At 35.4% G+C, this 15,235-nt stretch overlaps 1 protein-coding gene across 1 annotated transcript; it reads left to right on the top strand.

The window, feature by feature from the left end:
- The first annotated feature begins 6,550 nt into the window (after nucleotides 1–6,550).
- Nucleotides 6,551–7,465, top strand: LOC100153360 (olfactory receptor 4C11-like). Its single transcript, XM_001926893.5, has one exon. The coding sequence runs from the start codon at nucleotides 6,551–6,553 to the stop codon at nucleotides 7,463–7,465; it is 915 nt and encodes a 304-aa protein (XP_001926928.5).
- The last annotated feature ends 7,770 nt before the right edge of the window (nucleotides 7,466–15,235 follow it).

Raw genomic sequence — 15,235 nt, 5'->3', positions numbered from 1 at the left:
AATGTTTCTCGAGAAACTAGGGTTAGCTGGTTTACACTAGACCATTTAGCAAAAGTGCAAAGCATGTTGCAATCTATTTGTGACATTCTCTCACTGAAATTTCTGCCTCCACCTCTCTCCTTTCACCTTTACCCTGACCTCTCACTTCATCCTCATTGAAGGTACCACATTGAATCATGCCTTATGGGCAATACTTAGAACAGAGTGCTGATTGTAACACAGTCTCTCAGGTATGAAAGTAATGTTTTAACATAATCTATCCCATCTTAAATACCTTACAACCATTTGAAAGAAAAGATCTAACTCTTTCCTGTAAGCAGAGGATATGTATTGTTAGAAAGAAACAAGAAAATTTGAGCTAAGAATTCAAGAATTTCTTTCCCATGCTCCTCCCCAAATTTATTTAAAAACATAGAAAGGATTAGAAATGTAAGACCTTAAGATTAACACTGTTAAATTAAATAAAAACTGATTATTTATTAGTTCTTTTTAATAATGAGAAAAAACATAATTAAAGAGGTTTCAATACTTGTGTTAATTCACAAGTTAATTCAGAAGTTCCAGTGGTGGCTCAGCAGTAATGAACTTTACTTGTATCCAAGTAAATTCCTAGCCTCGCTCAGTGAGTTATGGATCTTGTGTTGCAGACATGGCTCAGAACTCTTGTTGCTGTTGCCATGTCATAGGCCAGCAGCATAGCTGTTTCCATGGCTATTGCATGCTGTTGCCATGGCATAGGCCAGCAACTATAGCTCCCCTAGCCTGGGAACTTCCAAAGGCCAAGGGTGTAGCCCTAAAAAGAATAAATAAATAAATAAATACATGAATTAATAAATAAATAAATAACTCACATAGCATGTAAGTGGTAAACCAGGATTTAAGTTAACCATAATTCTGTCTCTGAGTTTTTAACTCTTTCCAAAGGTCTTTATGCCTCTAGAAGATATGGGATTAAGAAAACGTTATGGAGGAGGAAACCAAATTTCCTCACAGCAAGTGATATAGGTTGAAGTTGGACTAATTGGTCCCAAAGTTTTCTTTTGCTTTTGCCCTTGGGCTGTCTAAGCTTGGTAACTGATTGCATATCCTTGGGGACTGGCTGGGGAGAAACAGTTTCCTTGGAGCTCCTGAGGCCTAAAGCTTGTGTTAGGCATTTGCAAATGTTTGTGGGAATTACTATAAATATCCAACATGGTAAAAAGAAACCACTTAAATTTGTGATTTTCCAAAAGTGATACTGTGGGATGAGAGCCAGCTTCAGAGGCACTTCTCATTTGAAGTGCAGGAATAGTTTTCACCATCAAGTTTCCAAGAACCAAATTAAGAAAATTTCCCCATTTTCACCATCTTGCTCTCTGCTCCTCTACAGAATTTGTTTTGTCTGACCTCAGTGCTTCTGAGGAGGACCCTGTGAAGTATGGCCACATGAAGTGTTCCCTTTATTCATAAACTCCCTACATTCCATAACTTCTTGTGATAAAATACATCAATCAATCTCAATGCAGTATAGTTTATGTATTTTATTCAGGCTTTATATAATTCACCTTCTAAGTAAATTAAATTTGAAGATAAGAAGATTAGACTTTTTTGGAAGTCTTTTATTCTCTCATAAGAAAAGAGGTAAGTTTTTCAATCTGTCTGAAATATTTTCTTCTGTGTTTTCAAGGCTGATATCTTAGAATATTTATTGAGTGTGTCTTCTACCAAATGATAGAGCTTCTGGGAAAGATACTCACCAGGGAAGGGTTAAGGTTGTCCAGGCTTCTTAAACCTTCCCTGACCCCAGCACAAAGCTATGCTATCCCTCAAATTCATCACTACACACAGAGGATGCAGTAAACTGCACTGAGGCCAGCTTGGCAAAAGTTTCTATCTTAGGGATGCCCTCTTTTGAAGTTTTAAATCAGTGGTTATGTTTCTGGGACAAAGTATTAAAACAATGTTGCACTTTCTACACACCCAGGTTTTCAATACCCTTCACAATCCTTTATTATGACCCACAAACACAGTCCCTTTCTGGCTTGGGGGCAAGTGTTGGTGTAGTGGTTTAGGGAGAATGAAACTGAACTATGTGATGAAACTTGGGTAAAATCACCCTCTAACACTTTCTGCCCACCTTGCTGGATCCTATCCTGGACTCTTCTCTCCCTCATGTCTGCTGACTCTCACTCTCCTCTCTCTGCTCTGATTTCATTTAATCTCTGCTTCTTTCCTCCTCTTCACTATTATTCAGGTATTTATTTAGGTATTTATCTTTCTACTTTGATATTAGCCTCGATACACAGTTGAAATAACTTGATTTTGGAGTCAGGTCAGATATTTAAGGTATCCATCAATATTGTGTGATGGCTCAGAAATTTAAAATTCAATCTACATGATGATTGGGAGGTTATGTTTTATATGACAAGTAGGGTGAATGCTAGACCGAGAGGCTATCTAGTTGAATCCCTCTGTAGTTAATCCCACTTAAGTGTCTTGGGTAAAACTTTTTGTATCACAGCTAGAACTTTTTACCTAGGAAAAAGCAAAACAAATAGCCACACTTATCTTGCCAAAAATATGCAGATCAGATGATAGAACACAAATGAAATCTTGTTTGGATAATATGATTATAGTACAAGAATAATATTCAATCATCACTGCAAAGGTTCTGGTTCTATCCCTGGCTAGGGAAATTCCATATTTGATGGGAGCAGTTATAAAAAATATATATTTAATCCAGGACTTCCTTATTCAATTAAAGCCTACATAGCAATATTGAAGCATAGAAGAATAGAGACAGCATAGAAGCATAGAAGAATATATATAAGAGGAAATGAAAGAATTTAACACCAAATATATTTGAATTGGTTAAACTTTCAGCAGGAGAAAGTAAAACATAAGAGTTATTGAAGGAAAAATTGATTCTGCTAATACTGTAATGTTCTCCCAAATTAAAGAGTTAAGATGGTCCAGGAAGGTTAGGGAACAACAGCTGAATGCAGTAGTAAAACTCTGAGGTGATGTTGATCTATAAGTTTTCTCTTACTTAAAATAAAGCAACATAGAATTATGTGACCCAGCTTTCATAGTTGTCTATTACCTGCCCATGAATTTATCTCTTACCATTTTTAGTTTAATGAAAGTGTAATTTTTATGAAGACGATGTTTGTTTCTCCTGAAACAATGCATACTCTTTCCCTTCTAATGATATTCAATCACTGTTCTCTCCAAACTGCTCTTCTCCTCACAGCAAAGAGTACCCTCCTTTTTGTCCTTACCCCGATCAGAAACCTAATGTATTGAAATTCAGTAATCATTAGTTTATTTTCTTTTTTATATTCATCAGAGACACTTGGGACTCCCAATCAGAGCTTGTAATTACTATAACACCTCTAATTTATCCTAATATTATTTTAGCTGGACTGAGAGGAAATCTAAAGTTTTATTTCTATGTGTAAATTTATTAGAGGTAGATGGACACTTTGGCTTACTAATATTGAAATATTTATCCTAGCAGTATAAGCTTTTTGAATACCTGCATTTAAGAGAAACTTTTGGAAACTTCATTTTAACACATTGAAAGTCATAACTCCATTTTCCATCACTTTTAAACCCGTACTGTCCAATCACTCTCTAGCAATCTTTCTACTTTTGGAAACAAAATTCATTTGGCATTATCACATAGAGTTGGATGTGATTTTTATGTAGATAATAATCTTATGTAGAGGTATGTTACCCTGCCAACATTGTTGTAAAGGGTTTGAGGACATCTTTTGCTGCCCTATCAATTGACTCCAGATATGAGTAAGTTCTTTGTACCTAAATGATAACTGAGTTGATGGTGTCATTGATGCATTAAAAGATTAGTAATTAGGAGTTCCCATCGTGGTGCAGTGGTTAATGAATCTGACTAGGAACCATGAGGTTGTGGGTTCAATCCCTGGCCTTGTTCAGTGGGTTAAGGATCCAGCATTGCCATGATCTGTGGTGTAGGTTGCAGATGTGGCTAGGATCCTGCATTGCTGTGGCTGTGGTGTAGGCTGGCGGCCACAGCTCCGCCTAGCCTGGGAATCTCCACATGACATGAGAGTGGCCCTATAAAAGGCAAAAAAAAGACAATAAAAGATTAGTAGTTAATCAGAAACAGTCAAAGTCTCTCAAAACTCATATTAAAATAAATTCTAGGCAATTTTTACTTAAATAGATATAAATATTGTAAGAGAGAATAAGATGATAATTTCCCAGCTGAAATAATGGACTAAAATGGAAAGTGGAGTTAAATTGATAGAAATTATCATGAAATAATTTTCATAAAAGAGCTCAAAACTTAGATATCAAAAATTAACTAAGATATACATATTCAAAACAGATAAAATATATGAGAAATATACAAAAATACCTTATACCATTTTAAATTAAAACATATATCATAATTTTATTTCTCTTATCTAAGCAACTATGACAATGTCCCAAGTAAGATTTTTATTAGACATTTGTGCTATTATTTCTATAAAATTCAGAAACAATAGTAGATAATTCAATTTATACACAAATGGGAATATTTGACCATGTATATAACCCTGAAAATCCTCATAGAATGTGTAAGGAATTAATAGTTACCTCTAAGGAGAGATATTTGTTCCTTGTGAATTTTTGAAGGGTACTTTTCTTACCCTGAAATCAAATGTAAATTTTGGATGTCTTATTATCCAAGTATATTCATGCTATAATTAAAAATTTTGTAAAAAATATGGAAACAATCAAGTTGGAATCTTATTTGACAGTAATTGTCAATAATTTTGAAAATATTCATATTTATGCCAGTAATCCTCTGGATAAATATTTTAATGAAATTATTAAAAAATAATCAAAAGAGTACATAAGAAAAATGTATTTAAGGTTTTCTTATGATGATGAAAATTTGAAAAAAGACATAAATGATAGAATTTATGAGATACTGATATGTTAATTTATAATTGGTAAATGGAAAATTACAGATACATTTTAACTACATGAAAATGCTCTTAACAATCATAAATGAAAACCAGAAAGCAAAATAATATTATGAATAATTGAAATTATATATAAAGTATTCATGTACATTAAAAAGAATAAATAGAACATTGGGAAATATTTGCATGCTTAAATTCTGAAGTACATTTTAAAAATTATGTCAGATAACAATTAGAAGAAGAAAATGTCTGGGAACCTGGTAGGAGAATAATGTGTGAAAGAGGATGTTATTCTTGTAATAGAAATGTAAGATGTGGCACATCAGGCTGAATCTACAGGATGAGAAGCTTAATTTCATGTGTCTAACATTATGAAGGTGTTATTCAAAATATATGATAATTCTCCTCAATAAAGCCACTGCCATTGATTTACTTAAATACTTAATGTGCCTTAACTGGTAATGAAGGTAAAATTCTGGGTTCTACAAGCCTAAAGTTGGAGAAATAATTTTTTCTTAAAGCAAAAATTCTGAAGAGTTCAGGGATAATGGGTGAAAAATGGCATCCAAATCAATAAATGTGTGTTCTTAAGAGAGAATTTCCAAAAGTATAATTTTAAAATTATACAGTTTTTTAAAAAATTATTAAACATAGTTGATATACAAAGTTTTGTCAATTTCTGCTGAACAGCAAAGTGACCCAGTCATACATATATATACATTCTTATTTTTTTTTATTTTTTTTGTCTTTTTGATATTTCTTTGGGCCACTCCCATGGCATATGGAGGTTCCCATGTTAGGGGTCTAATCGGAGCTGTAGCCACCGGCCTACACCAGAGCCACAGCAACGCGGGATCCGAGCCGCATCTGCGGCCTACACCACAGCTCACGGCAACACCGGATCGTTAACCCACTGAGCAAGGGCAGGGACCGAACCCGCAACCTCATGGTTCCTAGTCGGATTCGTTAACCACTGCGCCACGACAGGAACTCCCATATATATATACATTCTTAATCTCATACTGTCTTCCATCATGTTCTATCACAAGAGGTTTGATATATTTCTATGTGCTATAAAATAGGACTTCACTACTTATTCATTCTAAATGGAATAATTTGCATCTACTTATTATTTTCAGTAACTGAGATGCATGAATATTTTATGCACACACACACATATATATACTATCATGTACTTAATCTATTAGAATCTCTAATTGTCATATGAAGAAAAACTTCAAGACATTAATGTGACATGATCAAGATCATAAAGCCAAGTCACTTGTTTTCAGACCTTGGCATAGACAGAGCACAATTACTTGACTGTTTTTTTTTTTCCCCTAGAAAAATCTTAGACCCCATAGAAAGACCTTGAATTAATCAATGCCAATGGTTAAAACATAAGCATCAGCACTAAAAAAGAAAAAAAATATTCCCAAATGATTAAAATCCATGAAAACTGTGAGAAACACTGAGTTATAGATGTTGATGGAATTAGAATCTAAATATTATAATTCTGAGATCAAATACACTGATATTGCCCAGTTACCATGTCTCCATTTTTCTTTGCAGATGAACCACTTCTCAGCTGTATCTGTTCCATATTCACAGTAACTATGCAGGTGAATAACAGTGTGAATGAGTTCATTCTGTCTGGATTGACACAGGATGCACTAAAGGAGAAATTAATATTTGTAATCTTCTTGTTTCTATACCTTGCAACTCTTTTGGCAAACTTCCTTATTGTGATGACCATAAGATATAGCCAGACACTTAGGAGCCCCATGTACTTCTTTCTTTTCTATTTATCCTTTGCTGATGCCTGCTTTTCAACAACCACTGCTCCTAGGTTGATAGTAGATTCCATACCTGAGAAGAAAATCATCTCCTACAATGAGTGCATGACCCAGATCTTTGCATTTCATTTCTTTGGCTGCATGGAGATCTTCGTGCTCATCCTTATGTCCTGTGATCGCTACATGGCCATTTGCAAGCCCTTGAGATACACAACCATCATGAGCCAGCGTGTCTGTGGTGCCTTGGTGAATCTGGCCTGGGTAGGGTCTTGCATACATTCTTTAGCACAGATTCTCTTGACTTTGAGGTTACCCTTCTGTGGCCCCAATGTTATTGATCACTATTTCTGTGATATGCAACCTTTGTTGAAACTTGCCTGCATGGATACTTACATTATCAATCTACATATTGTATTTAACAGTGGCACCATATGCATGGTGAGTTTCATAATGTTGTTTATCTCCTATGCTTTCATTTTACATTCTCTGAATAAGCAGAGTGCAGAAGGAAGAAGGAAAGCCCTCTCTACCTGCACCTCCCATATTATTGTTATCATCTTATTCTATGTACCATGCATATTTACCTACGCTCGCCCTCTAACCATATTTCCAGTGGACAAGATGGTGGCTGTATTTTACACTATTGGGACACCTTTACTCAACCCTCTGGTTTACACTCTGAGAAATGCAGAAGTCAAAAATGCCATGAGAAAGTTATGGTGCAACAAATTCTGACTCGAGGTGGCAAAGAGCTGAAGATGCCAATTGCTAATTCCATCACAGTTTACATAAAATTGGGTTGATGGAAAAGATAGAATGTTCTCTTTCCATTATGGACAACAAAATCCTCTTCAAGTGGGACATTTGGGGGGAGAGGCAGAAGGAGCACAGAGCACAGATCTATATTATTTTAAACCAATATCACATACAATGATGAAACATGAAGTACAATCATATTTGTGGAAGGACAAACCTATTCTTCACTTCTGCATTCTGCATTGATATTTCTGCTCTTTTGAGGCTTATGAGCCAGATCTTGCTGTTTATCTTCTTTGATTTCTACATTATTTTGTTTTGGATTTTCTTTTTCATATTAATTATCCAAGTTTCAGAATGTTGCCTGAACTTCTGATATACATTTTTTTGGTGAAGCAGTTCTAACAGTACTCATTGTGTATCCTATCTTCTGGTTCAAGAGTCTAAAGCTTAAAGTCAAAGAAGCATAAATATTAGAGATTTAAGCCCCTATCTGATGCTTGTCTGGACTTTTACTTTACTTCTTGAACATGGACAGGCAAACAACTCATGGTCTTCTATTCAAATCAGACAATTTTAATTATTAACCCTATTCATTGTATTAATCCATAATTTATCTCTATGTACTTTAATATATTCTATTTATTCATAATGTTTATCATTATTTTTATGTAATTTAGTTTTACATATATATCTATTTTTGTAATTTACATCTGTGGACACTTCCCTAATATTTGGTTTATGAATCAGTGACAGTTTTATAAAATTATGGGAGTTATAAAAACCAACACCTCGTGGATGAGATCATACATGTAAAAAACATAACCACTGACCTAAAAAACAGAGATAAAAAGAGAAGATATCTGCAGAAGAGAGATTACTAATTTGGAAATGAAGAACAAAATTATTGAGTATATTTCCCAAATATACCAAGATAGTAGTTGTCAGATATCATCCAACTGCATAGAAGCATTTCACTGACTAGTGGATAGGATTGGCAAGTTGCCTGACAGGTACACCTCTCTAACAGCAGAAATGTCTCAGGCTGTGGATACTGAAACTCTACATTTATCAAGCAAATTGTATGGTAATTGGGCTTCCTATAGAAATTTTCTTTCTTGGAGAGAAAGATATTAACCAGTGACTGTGATAGGCACTTTGTTTTTTTAGGGCCACACCTGCATCATATGGAATTTCCCAGGTCAAGGGTCAAATTGGAGCTGAAGCTGCCAGCCTACATGAGACACAGCAATGTGGGATACAAGACTGGATCTGTGACCTACATCACAGCTGAAGGCAATGCCAGATTTTTTTTTTCACTTTAAAAGCACTAATTTACTTACTATATTATAAGCTCCTACAGACTCATAATATCCTGTTTTCATGTATTAGACATATTTATATATTTTCAACAGAAAGATACAAAGTATCAGTTCACAGAAAAAGAAATAACTGACATTTAAATATCTGCATTTCACACATTTTGATATGCCATACTTTCTCTTATTTTATTTTATTTTATTTTTTGGTCTTTTTTCCTTTTCTAGGGCTGCTCCTGTGGCATGTGGAGATTCCCAGCGTAGGGGTCTAATCAGAGCTGTAGCTGCCAGCCTACACCACAGCCACAGCAACACCAGATCCAAGCCGTGTCTGTGACCTACACCACAGCTCCTGTCAATGCAGAATCCTTAACCCACAGATTGAGGCCAGGTATTGAACCCTCAACCTCACAGCTACTAGTTGGATTCATTTCTGCTGTGCTGTGATGGGAACTCCCATATTTTCTCTTTCATTTAGTTTAAATATTTTAAAATTCTATTGGGATTTCTTTTTGATTCATGGCTTACTTGGAATGTATTGGCAATTTTATTTTATTTTGTATTTATTTCTTTATTATTTTTATTTTTTCCATCATAGTTTGTTTAAAGTGTTATGTCAAATTTCCACGGTACAGCAAGTTGACCCAGTCATATATACATCCTTTTGCTCACATTATCATGCTCACATTATCATGCTTCATCATAAGTGAGTACATACATTCAGATTTTTAACCCACCAAGACAGCCAGGGCTAAAACTTGCATCTTCATCGATAATAGGTGGGTTCATAACCCACTGAGTTACAACAGGAAATCCCTGGTGTTTAATTTCTATTTTTCATACATCTTTTTAAATTTACATTGTATTCCAGGTACAGTTAGTTGAAAGTAGACAAAACAAGTTCCATGAGGGAGTGGACATCGAGTATTTCTCTGAGAATAAATATAATCAAGACTATATTCCTACAGATCTGAGACTCGACCCTAGAGCATATCAGATAAACCTGCATAATACCACTTTGAGATGCCCTGCCTATACATGCCTCCTTGACAATAACATCACTGATGGACTTTCTGGTAGTAAAATTTTGGAAGATGTGACTACATTCCTTGTTGTTAACAACTCTATGCTGTTACAGATGGTACCTGGTTTTACCATGTGATCATTTCTAGGATTCTTTGCAAGGCTATTTTCTGTGTCTCAATTATTCTTCCTCTGAATGTGTTCATGGTTCACCCCCTTACTTTCTTTGATTTATTATTAAAACATTTCTTTTCAGTAATTAATTTTGTATTACTTCTCAGAGTTGCAATTCCTACTCACCAACATTCTATATCTCCTATACCTCTGCCTCTGCTAATTTTTCTCTTTAGCTCTTATTCTATAATGTATCATACTGATGAGTTATTCATTTTATTTTATGACATTTATTAGAATAAAATTTATACAAGGGTAAGTATTTATATCTTTTGAAAAGAAGTTACCGTTAAATAGTGCTTTTAATAGCACCTGGCACATAGTAAGTGGTCAATAAGTATTTGTTGAATGAATAAATTAATGATTATACAACTCTATAAATGGGCTTATGCTTCTGGGTAAGATTCAGTAAACTGTGATCCCAAATGCTGTTGTTACAAACAATGAGGAAAAGCAGATCCAAAGGAAGAATCATGTGTATGAGGTACTGGTGATGTGTTGAGGCAACTGAAACTGTAAGGGATGAGAATGGAGAGAAAAGACCCTCAGCAAAGTGAGCTGCGTTCTGTGGCTGCTCTGATTTTGGGAACTGGTATAAGTTTTGGGGCTGAGGTAGGAAAAGAGACAACAGCCCAGCTTTTGTAGGACATTTGGAGAAACTAAAACATGCAGTATTTTTTCCCTAAGGACATGGCCTCACCTCTATAGGCTCTTTGGGGTTTTCTATGGGTTGAATTGTATGCCTGCATGAGCTGAGGTAGTCCTAATCCTCAGTGGCTATGAATGTGAATTTATTTGAAAATGAGATCCTTGCACATGATCTAATCCACCAGTATGGTGGATTAGAGTGGACCTAATCCACCACACTGTGTCCTTAAGAAAAGGAATGTTTGGACACAGAACAGACATGCACACAGGGAGACAGACATGCATCTCATCTTCACATGGAATAGCCACGTGAGGCTGAAGTCAGAGACAAGTGTAAGTCCTCTATAATCTAAAAAACTCCAGTGATTGCTGAAAGATCACCAGAAGCTAGGGAGAGGCAGGGAAAAACTGGCCCTCTTATCCACAGGAGGAATTGTATAATACAACAACATAATAAAGAGCAGAAGGCAAAGAAATATAATATAAATTTGATGAGAAAACAAACAAAATCAGGATCTGGTTCTTTGAATATAAGTATGCTACATTTGTACAATGGGATATTACTCACCCATAAAAAAATAATTAAACAAAGTCATTTGCCTCAACATAGATGGACGTAGAGATTATTATACTAAGTGAAATAAGTGAGATAGAGGAAAACATCATATGATATCACTGATGTGGAATCTAAAAAAAGATACAAATGAACTTATACACAAAACAGAAACAGTTTTGCAGACTTCAAAAACAAATTTATAGTTATCAAAGGGGAGAAGTTGGGAGGAGGGATGGATTGGGGTTCACACAATTGTATGTGAAATGGATGCTCAATGGGGACCTGCAATATAGCACAGGAAATTTGCCTAACATTCTGTGATAACCTATAAGGGAAAAGAATCCAAAAAATAATGCATATGTGTATCAAAATAATTGAAGCATTTTGTTGTACAGCAGACATTATCACAACATTGTAAATCAATTATACTTCAATAAAATTTTCAAAATGTAAAAAATAGATGTATAAAATTGATAAACCCCTACCATGTGCTGGTAGTTACATGAGTATATAAATTTGTCAAAAATCATCCACTAGGTGTTTCAAAAAGGTGTTTTGTCTTATATGAAATTATGCCATAGCCAGCTGATTTTCTAAAATATATAGAAGTATTTTTCCTTCTGTCTTCTCTCTTCTCCCTTCCTTTAAAGACCTAATGACTGACTTCAACATATTTTAGAAATTACAGAAATTTAAATTAGAAGTATCCATTGTTATTATTTATATTATACTTTACAGTATCATAAGGATTTATAGTAATTATTATATTTAACAGTAATATTTTCTAGAATATGATACTAGGAGAACTTAGGAAAGTTGTCTAAATTCACAAAAACAGAAATTATGAAGCTTGAATTCAATAAGATCACATCGATTTGAACCATTACCTGGGCTCAGAGCTTTCTCTTTTTTTTTTTATTTTCCCACTGTACAGCAAGGGGGTCTGGTTATCCTTACATGTATACATTGCAATTACAGTTTTCCCCCACCCTTTCTTCTGTTGCAACATGAGTATCTAGACATAGTTCTCTATGCTATTCAGCAGGATCTCCTTGGAAATCTATTCTAAGTTGTGTCTGATAAGCCCAAGCTCCTGATCCCTCCCACTCCCTCCACCTCCCATCAGGCAACCACAAGTCTCTTCCCCAAGTCCATGATTTTCTTTTCTGAGGAGATGTTCATTTGTGCTGGATATTAGATTCCAGTTATAAGTGATATCATATGGTATTTGCCTTTGTCTTTCTGGCTCATTTCACTCAGTATGAGATTCTCTAGTTCCATCCATGTTGCTGCAAATGGCATGATGTCATCCTTTTTTATGGCTGAGTAGTATTCCATTGTGTATATATACCACCTCTTCCGAATCCAATCATCTGTCGATGGACATTTACGTTGTTTCCATGTCCTGGCTATTCTGAATACTGCTGCAATGAACATGCGGGTGCATGTGTCTCTTTTAAGGAGGGTTTTGTCCGGATAGATGCCCAAGAGTGGGATTGCGGGGTCATATGGAAGTTCTATGTATAGATTTCTAAGGTATCTCCAAACTGTTCTCCATAGTGGCTGTACCAGTTTACATTCCCACCAACAGTGCAGGAGGGTTCCCTTTTCTCCACAACCCCTCCAGCACTTGGTATTTCTGGGCTTGTTAATGATGGCCATTCTGACTGGTGTGAGGTGATATCTCATGGTAGTTTTGATTTGCATTTCTCTTATAATCAGCGATGTTGAGCATTTTTTCATGTGTTTGTTGGCCATCTGTATATCTTCTTTGGAGAAATGTCTATTCAGGTCTTTTGCCCATTTTTCCATTGGTTGATTGGTTTTTTTGCTGTTGAGTTGTATAAGTTGCTTATATATTCTAGAGATTAAGCCCTTGTCAGTTGCATCATTTGAAACTATTTTCTCCCATTGTGTAAGTTGTCTTTTTGTTTTCTTTTGGGTTTCCTTTGCTGTGCAAATGTTTTTCAGTTTCATGAGGTCCCATGGGTTTATTTTTGCTCTAATTTCTATTGCTTTGGGAGACTGACCTGAGAAAATATTCATGATGTTGATGTCAGAGAGTGTTTTGCCTTTGTTTTCTTCTAGGAGTTTGATGGTGTGCTGTCATATATTTAAGTCTTTCAGCCATTTGGAGTTTACTTTTGTGCATGGTGTGAGGGTGTGTTCTAGTTTCATTGCTTTGCATGCAGCTGTCCAGGTTTCCCAGCAATGCTTGCTGAATAGGCTTTCTTTTTCCCATTTTATGTTCTTGCCTCCCTTGCCAAAGATTAATTGACCAGAGGTGTCAGGGTTTATTTCCGGATTCTCCATTCTGTTCCATTGGTCTGTCTGTCTGTTTCGATACCAGTACCACACTGTTTTGATAACTGTGGCTTTGTAGTATTTCTTGAAGTCTAGGAGAGTTATGCCTCCTGCTTGGTTTTTGTTTCTCAGGATTGCTTTGGCAATTCTGGGTCTTTCGTTGTTCCATATAAATATTTGGATTGTTTGTTCTAGTTCTGTGAAAAAAGTCCTGGGTAATTTGATAGGGATTGCATTGAATCTGTAGATTGCTTTGGGTAGTATGGCCATTGTTACAATATTGATTTTTTCAATCCTGGAACATGGAATATCTTTCCATTGCTTTACATCTTCTCTGATTTCTTTGATTAAGGTTTTATAGTTCTCGTCATATAGGTCCTTTACCTCTTTGGTCAGGTGTATTCCGAGGTATTTGATTTTGTGTGGTACAATTTTAAAATGTATCGTATTTTTGTATTCCTTTTCTAAGGTTTCATTGCTGGTATACAGAAATGCAACTGACTTCTGAATGTTAATCTTATATCCTGCCACTTTGCTGAATTTATTAATCATTTCAAGGAGTTTTGGGGTTGATTCCTTAGGGTTTTCTATGTATAGGATCATGTCATCTGCATACAGTGACAGTTTGATCTCTTCTCTTCCTATATGGATGCCTTTTATTTCTTTTGTTTGTCTAATTGCTGTGGCTAAGACTTCCAAAACGATGTTGAAGAGCAGTGGTGAGAGTGGGCATCCCTGTCTTGTTCCAGATTTGAGTGAGAAAGCTTTCAGTTTTTCCCCATTTAGGATTATATTTGCTGTGGTTTTATCATAAGTGGCTTTGATTATATTCAGGAATGTTCCCTCTATACCCACTTTGGCGAGGGTCTTGATCATGAATGGATGTTGGACTTTGTCAAATGCTTTGTCTGCATCTATTGAGATGATCATATGATTTTTGACTTTTTTTTTGTTAATGTGGTGTATGATGCTGATTGATTTGCATATGTTGAACCATCCTTGTGAACCTGGGATGAACCCAACCTGGTCATGGTGTATAATTTTTTTGGTATGTTGTTGGATTCGGTTGGCTAAGATTTTGTTGAGAATTTTTGCATCTATATTCATCAATGATATTGGGTGATAGTTTTCTTTTTTGGTGGTATCTCTGTCTGGTTTTGGAATGAGGGTGATGGTGGCCTCATAGAATGTCTTTGGGAGTATTCCTTCTTCTTCAACGTTTTGAAAGAGTTTAAGGAGGATAGGCACCAATTCCTCTTTATATGTTTGATAAAATTCACCTGTGAAGCCATCTGGTCCTGGACTTTTATTTGTAGGGAGTGTTTTTATGACCTCTTCCATTTCATTTCTTGATCGGTCTGTTCAGTTGGTCTGTTTCTGCTTGATTCAGTTTTGGCAAGCTGTAAGATTCTATAAAATTGTCCATTTCTTCCAGATTGTCAAACTTGTTGCCATACAGTTGTTCATAGTATTCTCTTATGGTTTTATGCATTTCTGCTGTATCCGTTGTGATTTCTCCTTTTTCATTTATAATTTTGGTGATTTGGGTTCTTTCTCTCCTCTTTTTAGTGAGTCTGGCCAGGGGTTTATCAATTTTGTTCACCTTTTCAAAGAACCAGTTCTTGGTTTTATTAATTTTCTCTATTGTTTTTTGAATCTCTATTTTATTGATTTCTTCATTGATCTGTATAATTTCCTTCCTTCTGCTGACTTTAGGACTTTTTT

The sequence above is a fragment of the Sus scrofa genome, chromosome 10 (genome assembly GCF_054392235.1).
Source record: "Sus scrofa isolate SSC_HxYL_T2T_F1_AM1 chromosome 10, Sscrofa_HxYL_maternal_Yorkshire_Landrace_v2.0, whole genome shotgun sequence".
Classification (NCBI taxonomy): Eukaryota; Metazoa; Chordata; class Mammalia; order Artiodactyla; family Suidae; genus Sus; species Sus scrofa.
Note: the sequence above shows the minus strand (reverse complement) of the source record. Positions and strands in the feature narration are given on the sequence as shown.

Excerpts from the sequence above, each read along its gene's own strand:
- LOC100153360 (XM_001926893.5), top strand. The coding sequence starts at position 6,551 with ATGCAGGTGAATAACAGTGTGAATGAGTTCATTCTGTCTGGATTGACA.